The sequence below is a fragment of the Manis pentadactyla genome, chromosome 8, assembly GCF_030020395.1.
Source record: "Manis pentadactyla isolate mManPen7 chromosome 8, mManPen7.hap1, whole genome shotgun sequence".
Lineage (NCBI taxonomy): Eukaryota > Metazoa > Chordata > Mammalia > Pholidota > Manidae > Manis > Manis pentadactyla.
In genome coordinates this window covers 72,063,752-72,082,362 of record NC_080026.1, presented here as the reverse complement: position 1 = coordinate 72,082,362, position 18,611 = coordinate 72,063,752, and the positions used below count along the sequence as shown (strand labels likewise).

Genomic DNA, 18,611 nt, shown 5'->3' with positions numbered 1-18,611 from the left:
AGTCCCAAGAAGGTTCCACACAAATTGCTCTGGGTTATTGGGTGGAGGGAATCTTTTTAGCTGTAGGCAGAGCCAGTTTCTCTGCGCCTTGCCCACTGGGTATGCCCCACATCTACACAATGTTGGTGATTCAGGAATCCTGAGACTAAAATCCATTGAATTGGATTCTGCCATTGAATAGCTATGTGTAGCGAGGGAACGTAAAATAGGAAATTCATGTAATTGCTGGTATAAGTTAAATGAAATAAGATAAAAGTGATTCAGAGTCTGAACACATGTACTGATTTATATGGATATAATCTATCCTATATTTTGGTATACAACTGGCTTCATTCATGTATTTTTCTAGTAAGTGTTCATTGAGCACCTGTTGGGCCCCTGATACCATGTTATGCACTGATGTTACAAAGAGATCTAAGTATATCAGAAGTCCTGAATTCATGGAGCTTTCAATCCATCAGAGATAAAGATACTTGATTACTAACTACAAGAGGAGTGGAATCAAAGAAAACATAAAATAGGAGGACCTAATCCAAGGAATTTAGGAAATTTTTTCTGAAGAAAGGTTTCTTAACCTGAAGTCTGAAAGATGAATAGGAGTTACTTAAGAGAGTGGGGATGGTTTTTAATTATATTAGTAGCCGATGCTAATTGAGTACCAGATAATTTAGTTAGTGTTCTATGTGCATGATCTTTCTACATTCCTTGCAATCATCCTATGGAGTATAAATCATATGTACACCTAACTTGCAGCTGAATAAGCTGAAGAATAAGGATAGGTTAACTGAATTTCCCAAGATCCTATAAGGCAGTTTGTGTATTCGTGTTAAAGCCAGGATTAAAACTCAAGCAATGGGACTCCAGGACTTTTAACTCCTATGCCCTTTTCTTGCCCCATATACTACACTGGGCATTTGGCACCTAGCTTTTCCCCCTTTTGTTTCTTTTAGAGCAGCAACTGATAAAAATAATTTCTTCATTTTCTGGCTGATGACAGCAGGCAAGAAGAGCGAGGATAGTTAGGAGACCTCTGCAGTTTAATATTTTACAAAGAGTTTCTATATGTAACAGCTGTATAGAATGAGGTCCTTAACCAAGAATCCATATATATATATAGGCAACAAGGAATCTGAAACCCTGAAAGTGTATGCAAAATCATGTTTGTGTGTCCATATGCCTATCCATTTGTATAGTTCTCCTCAAATTCACTGAGGGATCCTTGACCTACAAATGTTAAGAACTACTACTCTTGTGTCTGTGGTTTTACAGCTGGAGAGAACTTGGGGAATGCACAGCCCAGAGGTTCCCATAAGCTGTCCTGGGGCAAGTGTCCCTTCGGCCTGATCCCTAACTGAAGGGGGCCCAGGAATCTGTATGTCTAAGTGCCCAGATGATTCTGACGCAAGCCCAAGTTCTGGAATCAGTGCTCTGGGCCAGTGGTTCTCAAACATTAGACTGCACCAGAATTTCCCAATGAGTTTGTTGACACACAGATCACTGGGCCCCATCCTCAGCATTCCCGGTCAATTGCTTTGGGGGGAAACCTGCATCTCACAAGTGCTCAAGTGGCACTGATGCTTTTGATCCTGGGCCCAAGGCCATTCTAGCCCAGTTTCCACACTACAGATAAAGAAAGGGAGAACTGGAGGCGGCTGGTTAATTTCTCTAAGATATCATGGTTAGCTGGGAAAAACAAGGAATTTCTTGTCTACTTCTTCCAGTATCAAGGAATTCATTTCTTCACGTTTTACTTTTGGATCGTTGGAAATATAGTCATATAAAACTGAACTTCATGAAAAACCCTGCTTTCTCCGCAGAGTGAAATCATCCAACACCAAGGCTATCCCCATGAGGAGTATGAAGTTGCAACGGAAGATGGGTATATCCTGTCTGTGAACAGAATTCCTCAAGGCCTAGCGCGACCCAGGAGGACAGGTATGGCCCACCTCTGGCACCCCAACACTGCGGTCTTCCCTACAGTCGACTTCCTTGTGATCCGAGCATGCATAAGGGCGTCTGGGCTTTTGGTGCAGACCAGGGCCCATTGTTCAGGCCAGAGATGGCTTTAGTTTTCCCATTATCGCCATCACCACCATCCCATCCCCAATTATCTCCAGTAAACATGTTTGCTTTTGAAAAAGGACCTTCAAGAAAAGTCCATTTCCTGACCCTTTCTAGCATGTAACCCATTCCCCAAGCCCCTCCCATATAAATATTCTAGAATATCCACTGAAGGTCTGAATAGACCCATCAACCCCTGCCCAGGAAGAACATAAAACTCCAGTATGGTGCCTGATGTCCACCCCGGGACACTCTATGTTCCCCATCCAAACAGAAAATTAAATATTTAAGATGTTCAGCTTTGCACTGAGGTCTTTTTAGGAATTAGGCACTTTATATACATTTTTAATTTTTGGCACATATTTCCATAGTTCACATAATCCCATTTTTTTAGGTGGGGTTTTCAGCTATTGCTGGCTCTTAAAATGTTTTACTGATTAAAGTGCATCCATCCTCCATCTCCATTTGGCTCTATTCCTTTTGGTACTCTAGCTCAATGTTTATGCAGCAACTGCATTATCTGTCATGAGTACAGATAATGTAATTTCTTACTGTGTTCTTTCTATATGCTGGGTACAATGCTAAGTGCTTTATTTGCACTAGTCTCACTGATCTTTCACAATACTAATAAGAAATTGCCACTCACAGAGGTTGAGTAACTTGCTAGAATGTTGCGAAACCTGTATTCAAATCAGGATCCGTCTACCACTACAGTACACATTCTCAACTAGGACCAGAAAGCACTGGACAAATGCTATGGGTCTTTGGTGTAAAGAAGCTTCATGGTTCTGTTTTATTCCAATCTATACTTGTTCAGATCTTGGAAAACCAGCTGTTTTTTACACCAGCTGCACAACTCTGCTTTGTACATGCCCAGCAAGCTCCCACTTTGGTGCCTTTGAACTTGTAGCTCTCCCCTGGACCACTGTTTCATCACTTATTCACAGTTTGCCCTGGTCCTTCCATCAGGCCCCTCTATCATACTCTTCCCCTGACCATACTATTCAAAACTAGCAACCCCTTGCCACCTATTGAGGTGTACCCATTCCTACTTACTTTTTCTCATAGCACTTACTACCTGATATGATAGATATTTGCTTATTGATTTATTAACTGTCTCCACCAACCAGAATGTAATTCGAAGTTATCTATTTTGTTCAAGGCTATGCCCAGTGCCTAAATTAGTGCCAAGCACATTGTAGGTGTCAGTAAGTATATGTGGAATGAATGAATGAATTTTATAATAAAAGTAAATAGCCTGGAGACACAGAACTTTTCACTAAATCTCACAAATCCTAGGAGGTAAACAAGGAATGGTTCTTCCAAGAAATCTAGTGACCGCAGCACCTCTTAAGTTCAGGGGCTACCTGCAACCCCTTATTTATGGATGGAGTTTGTCTTCCCATATCCTGTTTACTTAAACTGCACGTGCATCCCCGGGAGTGTGGAGTTGAAGAGATCAGCCTTCTGGGTCCAGGCAGTGCAGAACACCCCCCTCTAACGTCTGGTGCTGGTCCTGCAGCTCACACTGGCTTCCTCAAAGAGGAAATCTCCTGGCCCTGAAGAAAAAGAAATTTATCGACCATCTCTTCAAAAACAGCATCAATGAAATTCATACTTAAAACAACTGAAAGATGTTTATAATCTTGTGACCAAAAAAAGACCTGTTTAAAATCTTACTTTATCAAATAATCATTGTTAGCTTCAAATATTTATATCAAGAGAGGAAATAATCTGGGCCATCCTCAGAAATGACAGCTTTTTAAAGAGTAACCTCACACACTCACCTGCGGGCTATAATTTAAATGAAAGCCCATGACTATCGGGGATATTTGAAATGACACAGCATTGATAAGCCAGCTCTTTCACTAAATGAACTGCAAGTCCAAACTGTACAGCTAAGCAAAGCCAAGCTGGCCCCAGCCATGGGAAATGTCCCAAAGATTCCACGAGGAGCATTGGTCCACCTCGGTCTTATCACTGCACTTTGAGGTCACCTCCTTGAAGGCTGAGAGGGTGAACTCAGTGACCAGACATAAAGGAAAACATACAATAGCCTTGAGTTACTTTCTCCTAGTCCGGTACTAGCAGCCCTCAAGTTCACTCCCCCAAGGGATAAAATGAACAAAGGGAGTTCATGATACTGCCCAGATGTTCGATGAGTCCACTGCAGGAAGGCCCTCATCCTGCAGGGAGACTGCATAAGGACTCAGTTCACCGAAATATGAGCTGCCATCTTATAAGAGGTCAAGCAATGCCTAATACACAGCATCTCAATTAATTCCCCAAACCGTGCGAGGTGGGCAATTGTATCCTTGTTTCACTAATAAGCTCAGAGCATCAGTGCCTTAGCAAATCACAGCACGAATAACAGCAACAAAGCTACTCTTTGCTCCAGGCCTACTCTTAAGTGCTGTGGTGTGGGCATTACGTCTATGATCTGATCTAGTTTCCACAAGTTCTATCAAAAACATGATGTTTTTCCTCCTAAAGGTGCATTTTCTTCATCTTTCAATAGTACTTGCTAATGTCAGAAATGATGTACTTACACTTACCTTAATTTATGTAACATGTTAGAATTTCTAAAGCCTTTAATCCTTCTTTATTCCCTACTGATATTTTTATAAATTGTATTTTGGTATTATTTCAAACTTAAAGAAAGTTTCCAAGAACAGTAACAAAGAACTGCCATATACTCTTTACCCTGATCTACTAGTTGTAGATTACGTTTTGCCCACACTTATTTTATCATTTCTTCTCTCTCTGTCTCTTTTTCTGTATCATATTATTTTCTCAAAAACCTTTAATGTTAAGTTTGAGTTATCATGCCCATTTACCCCTAAACACTTCAGTATGTATTTCCTAACACTGGAAAGGGGAAAAAAACCTTTTTCTGCTACTCTTAGGTCTTAGGTCTCTGACTGGAGCCCTGAGAATCAGACTGACAAAAGAGATTAACAAGAGAAAAAGAAGCAGAGGTTTATTCACCTGGGCACAACACATACACATGGGAGCCCTCAGAAATGATAACTCAAAAGGGTACTTAGGATTTGAGGTCTATGTACCCAACGTAGTAGGGGAAAGGGGAAGGAGAAAGGGTACTTACGGAAAAGCAAGTAACTTTTGGGAAAGATCAGTGGGCCCTTAGGAGAATAGGTGGGAGACATGACAGTTAGTGATGATCTCTGGTTATGGTGCCAATTTCTCATCCCTGGGAAGAGAAGATTAGAGCTGCTCCCTGGGAAGGAGTTTATAACAATCAAGTTATTTGTGGGGCTTTACTTTTAGGCAGATAATGGATTTCAGGAATTCAAATGCCTTCAGCACAAAATAATTCTTATGCCAAAGTGGCATATCTTGACTGGGGGTGGGGGTGGGGTTCTAATCCTGATCCCCTTCACTAAGAAGGATATTCTCTTCTATAATCACAATGCATTTATCAAAATTAGAAAACTAATACTGATTGACAATAGCATTTACTCCATGGTCCATATTCAAATTACCACAATCAGGTTAGTCAACACATCCATCAGTTACCATTTTATTTTGTGTATGTGTGTACGTGTGTGTGCAGTAAGGATGCTTTAAATATACTCTCATAGTGAATTTTAAGTATACAATACAGTATTGATTATAGTTACCATGCTGTACATTGGATCTCCAGAAATTATTCATCTTACAGCTGAAGACTTGTATCCTTTAACCAGTATTCCCCCTAACCCTCAGCCCCTAATTATCACCATTCCAACTCTGTTTCTATGAGTTCCTCTTTTTTTTTCAATAGTCCACATATAAGTGAGGTATATGTGTTTCTATGCCTGGCTAATTTCACTTAGCATAACATCCTCTGGTTTCATCCATGTTTATCTCAAATGGCATGATTTCCTTCTTTCTTATGGCTTAATAATATATACATGTATATATATACCACATCTTCTTTGTCCATTCGTGAGTTGACAATTAGGTTATTTCTATATCTCATAATGCTGCAATGGACATGGGGGTGCAGATATCTCTTTGAGATACTGATTTCATTACCTTTGGATATATACCCAGAAGTGGGATTGCTAGATCATTCGGTAGTTCTATTTTTAATTTTTTGAGGTTTTTTTTTCCATAATGGCTGCACCAATTTACATTCCCACCTACTATGTACAAGGATTTCCTTTTCTTCAATATCCTCAACACTAGTTATCTCTTCTTTTTGATAAAAGTCATTCTAACGTGTGAGATTATATCTCATAGTGATTTTGACTGCATTGCTCTGGTGATGAGTGATACTCAGCATCTTTTCATGTACTTTTGGCCATTTCTGTGTCTTCTTTGACAAAATGTCCACTCAGAAACTTTGCCCACTTTTCAATCAGATTATTTGGTTTTTTTGGCTATTGAGTTGTATGAGTTCCTTAGTATTTTTTAATATTAGCTCCTTATCATGGTTTGTATAGTATTACCTCCCATCCCCTAAGTTGCCTTTGCACCCTGCTGATTTTTAGTCCAAGTAGTCTCACTTACTTATTTTTGCTTTTGTTGCCGTGCTTTTGGTGTTCTATCTAAAAAAAAAAAATCATTTCTAAGGCTGAAAAAACAGAGCTCTTTCCCCTCTTTTTTCCTCTAGGAATTCCACAGTTTCAGGTCTTGCATTTAAGCCTTTAATCCATTTCAAGTTAAATTTTGTGAGTGATGTAAGTTAGGGGTCCAGTTCCGTTAGTGATACTAGCTTTGATCACTCTGTTAAGGTGGTGTCTGTCAAATTTTCTTCTGTAAATTCAGTATTTTTCCCTTTGTAATTAATAAGTAATTTGTGAGGAGGTATTTTCAGGATATGTAAATATCTTAAAAACATTTCTTCATACTTTCAGCCACTAATTTTAGCACTCATCAGTTTTTTATAACACTATCAAACTTTCAAACTTCCTATATTTATTAAATGACATATACTGCAAATAAGAGCTTTCCCTTCTCTCCTAATTTTTTAAATTCATTTATTGATTGATATCAATATAAACTCATCCATTCTTAATTTCTTCAATGGGATATAATTTATTGCTTTCATTATTTGGATTCTCAAATTCGCCTAAATTTGAACAGTGGGAGCCCTTTCAAGCTAATTTGTGGATCCTTTTGACATGAAGGGCCCACAATCATTAAATGATTATATATATGGTATAATACATATATATATAAATATATATAATATACATTATATATTTAATATATTGATATATATACATTTATAATTATATTGTAGTTATACAATTAGCTTAATCCTTATACTACACTACCTCCTGGGCACTTCCAATAGCCTCTGAGGTGCCCAGACAAGTCTGGTAATAGTAAGAACCACACAAAAAACAGCAAAAGAAGCTGAGCTTTATTAATCCTTTCTCTGCACCAGGCATTATTCCATCTGCTCCTGTGCACTATTTTACTTAATCATAACAAAAATCCTATTTTTCTGACAAGGAAATCAGGATGCAGAGAGGTTAAGGAGGAGGCCAAGACAATCCATCAGCTAAATCAAAATGTGAACTTGAAATTTTGTCTAACTTGAAAGTCCTTGCACAATAGAGGATAACAACAAAAGGGGAGCACATTTCTCCCAGTTGAGATTCTCTCTTTTTTGTAGGTCCCAGGCCTGTGGTGTTACTGCAGCATGGGCTGCTCGGAGATGCCAGCAACTGGATTTCCAACCTGCCCAACAACAGCCTGGGCTTCATCCTGGCAGATGCTGGTTTTGACGTGTGGATGGCGAACAGCAGGGGAAACACCTGGTCTCAGAAGCACAAGAGCCTCTCCATAGAGCAAGACGAGTTCTGGGCTTTCAGGTATATGACCGTTCTGAGAGTGGAGGTGGCCATGGAGGCCTGTGGGAGAGCTGGGGAAAGAACAGTGGCTTCTAGTATTTGGGTGACTCACTTTGGTCGGGTCATCAGTGTATCCTGTGGAATGTCCCCCAATGGTTTTACTTAACAAGTGATTCATCCAGGGAAGTAGTGGGGGGCTTGGGCTCCCCAAGGAGAAGGTGGGTCTGGCTAATGGGGTGAGAATAGTCGTTTGTGCTGGGTGACTGAGGCTGGACTGAGAGAAGTGTGGGTCCATTTCCTTGTAGATGGGTATCAGGGGAATAACTATTCCATGACCAAGGACAAGGACAAGTACCCCCACGAGATGAACAGAGGCAACATTAGAGACATAAATAAGCTATTAAGCCTTAGGGACTATCAGTTTGACCAACACATTCTCACACTCTTACAAAAGGTTTTTAATGTTTTTATTTAAATTACCATTTACATGCAACTGCTCTTTACCCATTTCATCAGAGAATGATGGTGCTCCTTGCAGCATCTTTAATAACTTCTCATATAAATGAATCTGCATGGCCTGTGCTGTTCTGCTAATACTATAATCGGACACATCTACTAGGATGTGGGTCATGTCCTCAATAACTATTTCTTAAAGATGGTTATCACACTGTAATAACATCTGGAGGAAACAGCAGTTTGCAAAAATGCCTGTGTCTGCAGGCGCTCCCATGCATTGCAGGTTTGAAACAAATCCATTCTGAATGTTGTGAGGGGCGCAGTAACAAGCTTTTGGGGCTAAAGAATTAGGGGTCTGTTTGCAAACTACAGGGATGCTTTTGCTTGTTTCTGATTATAATTTTTCATATAACTTTGTCTTTTCCCCCTATAGTTATGATGAGATGGCTAGGTTTGACCTTCCTGCAGTCATAAACTTTATTTTGCAGAAAACGGGTCAGGAAAAGATCTATTATGTCGGCTATTCACAGGGCACCACCATGGGTAGGTTCCAAGGAAAGCAGGTTTGTATACTTGGAGGAAATGTGAGCATTATGGCACACAGCTATGTCTGGGATATGAGCCATAGTACACTTCTCCCAGGTCTGGCCTTTCACTCTTCAGAGACAGGCTCTAACGGCTCTGGGAAATGGGGATTAAATTGAGAGAGAACTAAATAAATCAAATCACATCTGACTCTACAACCTCTTAGGTGAATGTCCTTGAGCAACTTATTTAACCCCTCTGGTCTGTTTCCTCATCTATAAAATGGGCATCATAACTCCCTCTTCGGGGTACTGGAGGTGTTTGGACTATTCAATGATAATGTACATAAGCTCTGTGAAGGCCAGGATCTTGTCAAGGGCACAGCCATTAAGAGTAGCTTCTGGCCCAGAGAACATACTCAATAAGTGCATTGAATGAATGAAGCCCTGAGTTCAGGCACATAAAAGGCAATCAATAAAAAGTAAGCATTGTCATCCTCTATAAACAGAACTGATGGAGGATTTTATTCAGGTCTTTTTCTTTCCCAAAGCCAGTGTCTAGAATCATGTGCTATTGTCCTTTCACTTTTGAGGAATTTGTGAGAAACCTTAATTCATGGCCTGTCTAGGACACAGATCACCTGCCTAGGGAGATGGGAGTGGAGTTTACAGCCATCCTCCCCAGGCCAGTGGAAAAAAATGTGATTGGTAAAAATGAGGATGAGGGCAGATCAGGAGAGGCACAGTGTGCCCACGAGGAGAAGGCTCTCTGCAGAGGGCTGAGAAGAGCTCTTTACTTTCACCTGAGCCAAACCCAAAGATGAAGTCTGGAGAGACGGATTCTAAGAAGGCAGGTGACCACACACCTACTGGAACCCAGGACACAAGTCCAATTAGCTCATTTTTAACTGATGCTTTTTAGTGAAGGAATATTCTTCTTCATATTTTCATATTTTCTTCTCTGGATTTTTCGATTCCCATGAAGCTTTGTTTCACCATGAACTTCATAGAAAGAAAGTTAGGGTGGCACCCATGCTTGCATTCTGATATCAGAGGCCTTTAAAAAATTTTTTTCTTTACTCAAATTATGCAACTTAACATGAAGACAAAGGTGTTCACAATGAGGCTTAATGCTATTTCCAGAAGAAGAAAGAGCAAAAAGCAGAGGATTCTTCTAGTAATCAACCATGGAGCTATTAATATGGAGACACTGTACTTACTTTGCATAAAAAGAACTGCTTCTGGGAGAAGTTATCTAGAGTTCTCAGATCTTGACATTTGAGGGGAGTTCTAATAGGGTCAGAGATAAGGTGGAATACAGTTTAATGTATTTTCAACCCAGTTCTATTAATGGTAAAACTGGCAGAGAAAAGCTAGTAAGTCACTCCTGCGCCTGCCTTTGCTTTTGCCTGGCAAACCCGATGACATGGAAGGAAAAGTAGAGAAGGAATCACTCTTCCCTAATACACACTTACCTTCTAGGAACTAGACAGAAGTCTCATGATTCTAATTTTCTTCTGTCCAGCTCCACTCCCCATCAAATTGCAAATATCAGTCTAGGCAGAAAGAGTACACAAGTTCTTTTGAAACAGATACATAGTATTTCAAATATAATGACCATGCCTTGGATTTATACAATAGCCTTTTTCTCCCAAAGACTCCATAGAGATCATCCCTCTACAGTGGTAATTTGGGGAATTTTATAAATATGGAAACTGAGTCACACACTGATTTAACCATTCTGAGGCTGTGAGAAAAATAAGAGTTGGAATCCAGCTCACTAGACAACTTGTCTACTAGATTGCATTACAATTGGGGTTCCAGAGAAGTTAGGGATCAAGGAAAACCAGCAAAATCCCTATTAACTCAATGCCCATTATGTACAGATTGTACTTGTTACCAATAAAACAGATAGTTTCTCTAATTCTCCATTGCTTTCACTATAGAGATTTATTAAAAATACTTGACAAGAGTCTGAAAATTAAATGAGGTAAGAATCATGAAAGTCCCCAGGAAAGTGTCTAACATATAGTTACTTCTCAACAAATATATTTTCTCAAAGACCATATTATTGGACTCAATAATTTAATTCAATAATTCAATGAGAATCTACTACTAGAAAGTAAATATGCTACATGCCATAGGGAACACAGAAATTTGCTGCTGATGTTGTCTCCCTCAAGGAGCTTTTAATTTCATAGGAGAGTTAAGACACAATCACACCTAATTACTGAAATATCTTGATAAAAGTGAACTAAGCATTTTAGGAGTTCTAGGATATTGATATCACACTAAAATATTTGTTCTCTTGCAGCCTTTATTGCATTTTCCACCATGCCAGAGCTGGCTCAGAAAATCAAAATGTATTTTGCTTTAGCTCCCATAGCCACTGTTAAACATGCAAAAGGCCCTGGTACCAAATTTTTGTTGCTCCCGGCTATGATGATCAAGGTACGTGACTCCTCAGATAATTCCTTGTCTAGGAAGAAGAGTCTTCTAACCCAATTTGCTAAAATATACACTTTCAGATTAGAGCCATTTCTTGACTAAAATTTAATGACTAATATTCCATTTCATATTTTTACAGGGATTGTTTGGTAAACAAGAATTTCTATACCAGACGAGATTTCTCAGAAAGTTTGTTATTTACCTTTGTGGCCAGGTGATTCTTGATCAGATTTGTAGCAATATCATGTTACTTCTGGGAGGATTTAACACAAACAATATGAACGTGGTAAGTGGGAGCCTAGTAAATTCTGTTTCCCAAAGCAGAGTTATTAGTATCACTCCCTGAGAAGGCGTTAATGCCAAGAAAGACTTGGGGAAATGAGATACTCCAAGTAACTCAGTTTTCTTCAAATCATAGTAATAGGCGGGAAGCACTTCCACCTCGGCTGAGGCCAGGTTAACCAAAGGGCATGGCTAGATATTACCTTTCTAGGTTCTAGATGGAAGAGGTCTGAAAGCAGCTTTACTATGGTGAATTAACAGATTTGAAAAAGTGATTAGAACCCAGCAGTCAAAAGAGAACTGCCATGTGTCACCCACCCTGCTTTCTACTCAAGTCTTTCTAGTTTGTAGTTTAAAGGAACACTCAGGGCTTCAGTTTGACTCAGGCGTATTTACCAGTTGGGGACGGGGTCACCATGTGGGTTCCCCAGAAAGCACACTCCGAGATGGAGAAGGAAAGGAACAGGATTTGGTGGGTGAAAGAGTCAAGTTGTAGTGGAGTCTCCATGGGGGTCTCAGTTGATCCTACAGAGATGTGTGAAGATAGGGTGACCCTGCAGAACTGTCCCAAGTTAGAGGGGAAGGGCTGGATCTTTCTATGCCCGCATCATGTGTGCAGATTGCACAGGGAGAGGGAGGCCTTGGGCAGGGCAGCTCTCTGTACCTGGGACAATCCCCTAAGGAGACTGGAGAGAGGGGGCTCATCTGTCAGCAGCACTCTCAGCAGCTGGAAGAATACATCTGTCTAATTCTTGAAGATATTTTCCCATTTCATTAATAATACGATTAATAGCTACCATTTGATAAGCATATTTATGTACCAGGCAATGTTACTCCCTGTGACAACCCTATGAGACAGGTATTATTGATGTTCCCACTTTACAGGTTAGTATTCTGAGATTTAGTCGATTAAATAACTCGCCCAAATTCCCCTAAAAATTAAATGGCAAAGGTAGGATTTAAATACAGGATCTATTCTAGAGCCCTCATCCTTAATTATTCTAGTAAAATTTTTTTAAAGAAGTCAGAAGTCAGTTCTTCTCAGATGACAAACAGATGACCAGGAATGCATTTGGTGGCATTTTTTATTTATGTGCATGTGTATATTATTGTTTCATGGATAATTGCTGATAATTTAATGTTCCCATTTCTTAGTCTGACATCCTGGAGATTTGATCTTGACAAGGTGCACATCTTGTGAGTTTTTCCATGTCCCACAAACCATTCATGCTTTGTTACAGAGCCGAGCAAATGTATATGTAGCTCATACTCCTGCTGGAACATCTGTGCAAAATATCCTACACTGGAGCCAGGTGGGAATGTTGAATCTGTAGTCTTTGTTAAAGGTCTTTATGCATTTTATCTAGAATAATCAAAGGATGCCCTTTGGACAGCCCCAGGGTCATTTTGCATTTATTCCAACATGAAAAGTGGTCCTGTCAATGCTGTTTCAACTGTGAATTGAATCTAGAGCACTGAGGTTTTTCAGGAGATGGGAGAAAAGGACTGGCCCAAAGACATCTTGAGGGGACCTTGAAAGGGTGAATTCTGATGGCCCCAGACCTTTCTGTTTCTAACCACCCCAAAGAGGAGGCTGGAGGTCTTTTCCACATCCTCCTTTTGGGCTACTCCAGCAGTGTGATAAGATAGTAGTACAAATGTGCAGGCGAGACCTAAGTACCTGGGGGGTGTTCACGGAGTCCTCTGTGCTGCAGACTCCTCCTGTAGTCATTGGACGGCAAGTCCTGATTCCCAGTGCGTCACCTGGACTGTCTTTAGGGGTAGAGTGCTGGATCCGAGGTAAAACCTTCAGAATTGATTCAAGGACAGTGTAAATGCTAATTATTCTTTCACATATGAGGAAGCACTGCACCCAGCATTGCTCAGTATAGATGATACTGTAGGTGTCCCTGACTGACTTTGGAGATCAGGGTGGATGTAAGGACAGAGCTAGAGCATAACCAGCCTCAGATAGTCAACCACTAAAAATCGAAAACTTGGTTTAAAAAAAATGGGGAGCCCTTAATTCAAGCAGGAAGTTCATCGAATAGCAATAATATACCTAAATAATAAATACTGGTACTATCTTTTTCTCTAATAATTTAGAGCCTAGTCCGACTGTTCTAAGGTCATTGTGCATGCGTGTGTGTGTGTGTGTGTGTGGCAGAGAGAGAGAGAGAGAGACTGATTTTATAATCAAAACCAGAGAATTCTGAGTTGGTTACATTTTGGTCACTTTCTCCTGGAATCACATTGCACAGCTCTAGGGGGTGCTTTCCCAGGGTAGCTTACAGAGTTGTGCAGAATACCCATGTGCATAGACTCCTAGGGAGATGCACTTCCAGGGGTTGTATAACATGACGGTCAAGTGCAGCACGTTTTCCTCCCGGAGGGGCCTTACTCTTGCCTTATTCTCTTCCCTGAGGGTTATCCCAACACTGAAAGTAAGAGCAGCCTCAGCCTCCTCCTCTGCCTCCCTTACAATCGCAGACTATGTAGCACATTCCCACTGCTCCTCCCATCCTTACCCAGGGACACATCTGTATGCCATGTCATTTTTGTTTCCTTTCAGGCAGTGTATTCTGGGGAACTCCGGGCATTTGACTGGGGGAACGAGACTAAAAATCTGGAGAAAGGCAATCAGGTGAGGAAAACAAATACCATCTGCTACACACACACACTTTTGAAATGGGTGAGAGGAGAGCTAGGAGGGCAATTTATTGTACAGATGGGAATAAATATGAGAATTCAAGTAGAAAATAATTTTTGGGGTTTGACTCCATTTCAAAGTTGGAAAATCGACAGCTTAGCTGAGAGGCCTCCTGCTTTGATAATGAACTCGAACTTCAGTGATGAGGCTGCCTTTATGGACAAGGCACGGGGCTTCTAAGGAGCAAGATGGGGTAAGATTCAGTGAAGGGAGGAATATAGTCTGTAGTGGTTACTAGAATGATCCTTCTAGGATAAAAAAAAACAAAAAACATAAGGATGACAGAGGTGAGGTTGTATGACAGGCCAGTAAAAGAGCATTAAACGGCAAGTGAAGATTACTGTGTTAGTCCGGCCTCAGTCTATAACCTGGTGTGATCGTGGACAAGCTGTTTTGATTCTCCAGGCCTAGACTTCATCTTTTAAAATTATTGGGCTAGATAACTTAGAGATTCTCCCTGGTCACACTTTTAGTGAATCTGTAACTTGCAAGTGAAAAATATGAAAAGAATGTTATGACACTACCTAAAAATATGTGTAATACGTGGAGAATCAGAAGTGGATATTATACTCTTCTGAGCATAAAACCTTCAGTGAACTTATTTGATGAGCTTGTGTGTGGATGTAAACTAATATCAACCATATAAACAGAGAGCTGGAGGGAGCTGAATGGGCACTGTCTGATCTTGTGAGTCTCCTATCACACTTCACGTCTACTTCTGTACATCAACTAGCTACAAAAGGCTAGGAAACTGGACAGACTGCGTAGTGCCCCTGAACAGCAACTCTTAACACAGGTATCAGCTATTTTTTTAGGTCCTTCTTCACTGTTTCCCAAAATATGTCTTTAGAGATTTGCAGCAAATCATTGCAGTTCCAAGATAGTTTTAATATATCAACATTTAATGTCTTAAGTTCTAGAGAACTGACTCATACAAAAATAGGCATCAGTGAATGGTCATGGAAAGGAAGAGAAAACACACATACAAAAAGGTGTCATAGAATCTCAGAGCCTTAGAGCTAGACCTGAATTCAGTTCAGTCTTTTCACCTGTAAGATGAAAAATAATTATTACCTGCTCCATAGAATGTTCCAATCTTTCATAGTTAAATTAAGCTATAAAAGGTAGTTCTGATCACCAAATTCTGATGTACGCATGTGTGGAGAGTGATTTCCCCACCCAGCTGGCCACCAGCTGAGTGTCCTACAATTTAACTAAAGTGACACTGTCTACCCAGAGACAGTGTCAGATTCCACAGGTTAAGGGCTCAGTCCCACAAGACGGCCCTCTGATTCAGATGCCTGTCTCCAGCCTGGATTGTTACACGTGCTTCTGACTGACTGGCTATGATCAGGGGTTCCAATGACCCCCTCCTCAGGTTTGATTAATTTGCTAAACCAGCTCACAGAACTTAGATAAACATTTCACTTATTAGATTTCCAGTTTACTGTAAAAAGGATGTAATTCAAGAAGAGCCAGATGGAAGAGATGCCTACGGAAAAATACAGAGAAAGCAGAATGGACCTTCCATGCCCTCTCCAGGCACACCACTCCCCTCAAACCCTGAGCTCTCTGGTCTGTCTTTTTGGTCATTATGGAGGCTTCAATTCATAGACATGATTGATTAAATCACTGACCACTGGCGATTGAACTCAAGCTCCAGCCTCTCTCTCCTCCCTGGAGGAAGGGGTAGGGGTGGGGAAGGAGTGGGGCTGAAAATTCCAACCCTCTAATCACACACTTGGCTCCTCTGGCAACCAGATGCCACCTGCTCCAAAAGTTGCCTCATTAACATAACAGAAGACACCTTGGGCTCTCCTCACTTAGGAGATTTCAAGGGTTTTAAGAGCTCTGTGCCCAAAATGGATGAAAACCAAATATATATTTACTAGAAATCACAACATCGCAGGCTATCCCTCCAAATCCTTAGAAAGCCACAAAGAGGAACAAAAAGACTGCCTGGGTTGGAACCTCAGCTCCAGGGTGCATTTTCTGAGTAAGGAATGGATTCAACTTTACTGTTGAAAGTTCTGGATGCTAATTAGCCTCAAGAGCTCAGCCAGCCTGTCTGATCTAGTAGCACTACTTGAATAAGGGAAATTCTCAAGGCTTAGCAATCCTAGATACCCATCTTTGGGTGATGGGAGACTGGATCATGAATCCAATTTTTTACCTCCCCTTGGTTCAAACTACCTGAGTTCCAGTGCTGTTGATATCCCCGTGTTCTGGAGCTGCGGTCAAGCTGGGCTGGCCTCAAGACCTTTCTGTTGGCCTCATAAAGTCTCTGAAGACCTGGAAGTCTTCTCAGTAGATTACATTCTCTGTGGAATGCCTCAAACTCTGGCCTCAAGAAACTTTTGTGAAATTATCTTTTAAAAGGACAGGAACACTATCTTTTAAAGGCACTTTGTATGTAAAATATTTACTAAAAGAAAAAGAATAAAAAATTAATGCTTAAAAGTGCTAGGCAATTTACATATTTTGTCAATTAACCTAGTAAATTGTTATTACAAATCTCATTCCCATTTTGCAGATGAATAAATTGAGATTCAGCAAGGTTAAGCAACTTTACCTTCAAGAAGGGACTGGAGCAGAAATTGTTATTGCAGCTCTGTAGGCTCCAATGAGACTTTTGTCATACACAGGGCATATTTACCCTATTTATTTAAAATGTAAATTATGACTTTGGAAGTCAAATGTTATCTACAGTCAAAAACTATTCCTCTTTTCTAGCCAACTCCCATGAGGTACAAAGTCAGAGACATGACAGTCCCTACAGCAATGTGGACTGGAGGTCAGGACTGGCTTTCAAACCCAGATGATGTGAAAACATTGCTGTCCGACATGACCAACCTTATATACCATAAGAACATTCCCGAATGGGCACACGTGGATTTCATCTGGGGTCTGGATGCCCCTCACCGTATGTACAATGAAATCATACATCTGATGAAGCAGGAGGAGACCAGCCTTTTCCAGGGAACATGTGGGGTCAGACGGCAAAGCATCTGATACTGACAAATTTTAGGAAAAACCTCATAGCAGATCGGGCTGGGGTCTGAGAATGGAGGTCTTTAAGGATTTCCAGAATTGAAAACCTACCATATCAGTAGAAGGGAGGTGGAGAAGGGAGGGCAGAGATGTAGTACATATTCCTTCCGATTTCCTGCATTTGGCACTAAAACTGACATTTAAGTTGTTTTGTTTTTTGTCTTTCAGTTAATTAAACTACTCATTGAGTGAAAATGGGTTTCATGTGCTATTATATATTTTACCATCTTGAAGGGTAGGCTTCACCTAACCACTAGAAATGACCTAGGCATTCTCTATATGTCATTCAGGTAAACCTCCTTAAAACATTAATTTTTTTTCTGTAAGCCATATTTTTGGAGCAATAAAGTAAAATGATAAATTGGGACAGAGACAGAAGTCTTGAATCTCTGGATTGTTGTTGACTTTGACAAAATCAGCTGGACATTTTCACCTTGTTGCCATAGCGACATAACACTACCTCAGAGAGCTGAGCTGCTTAAGAACAACAAGAAAAATTTTTTTTAATATCTATGTACAATATGGATGAAAAACATTTTAAGCATCTACAGAAAGGGCCAAGTTTTATAGTTGTGTCTCAAGAAGGATATTTACGGGTTTTCCAATAAACCCATTATGCATCGCATTAAACATGTATGTGTATTTCAGTATCTTCATTCTAGTCCAAGCTTGTTTGAGTTTATAGCCTGTTGCTAGGGGACCTACTGGCTACAAACGTCTGGCCCAGTATAGCTCTGGGGGCAAATATGTTCCCACCTCAGGGCAAATAACGTTTGAAGCTGAAATCAGTCAAAGGGAGAAATAAAGTGGGGAAACCCATTTATTGCCTACCAGCAGTCGTCCACTTCTGCTCGCCCCTGTCTCTCACAACCTGACTGCAAAAAGGGACCCCACCCAACTTCTCCAGTCCAAATATGCCCTTGTTCCCCAACCTCTTGTAGTCACCTACTGATATGGAGATGGACTCTTCTCTCCATCCCTTGGAAACACCTATTGATATGAAGATGCAGGAAGGCCAGGTGAGAGATTCTGGAAATACTGCAATTTTACCCACACCCAGTTTTCCACCCTCAAAAATTAAAAGCTAGGAAGAAAGTTTTATCATGTCATGAACATCATGCAACAAATTATCCCATATTTTATCCTTTTATCTTGACAAAGTTACTGTTAGACAATCACCCAGCTCATTCACAGATCTGGATTTATTTCTTTAGAAAATTGTTTGATTTTCACACAGTTTCAAAGATGACAGTTATAAATTACTCAACAAAT

At 40.4% G+C, this 18,611-nt stretch overlaps 1 protein-coding gene across 3 annotated transcripts in view; it reads left to right on the top strand.

Moving 5' to 3' along the window:
- Positions 1–17,706, top strand: part of LIPM (lipase family member M) — a 30,151-nt gene extending 12,445 nt beyond the window's left edge. For all 3 annotated transcript variants that reach the window (XM_036924059.2, XM_057505861.1, XM_036924058.2), the window contains 8 exons: positions 1,818–1,935; positions 7,691–7,889; positions 8,758–8,867; positions 11,163–11,299; positions 11,436–11,582; positions 12,820–12,891; positions 14,151–14,222; positions 17,022–17,706. In XM_036924059.2, coding sequence (XP_036779954.1) covers positions 1,818–1,935; positions 7,691–7,889; positions 8,758–8,867; positions 11,163–11,299; positions 11,436–11,582; positions 12,820–12,891; positions 14,151–14,222; positions 17,022–17,300 — 1,134 coding nt within the window. In that variant the 3' untranslated portion in view covers positions 17,301–17,706. The remainder of the gene's footprint in view (positions 1–1,817; positions 1,936–7,690; positions 7,890–8,757; positions 8,868–11,162; positions 11,300–11,435; positions 11,583–12,819; positions 12,892–14,150; positions 14,223–17,021) is intronic.
- Positions 17,707–18,611: the final 905 nt, after the last annotated feature.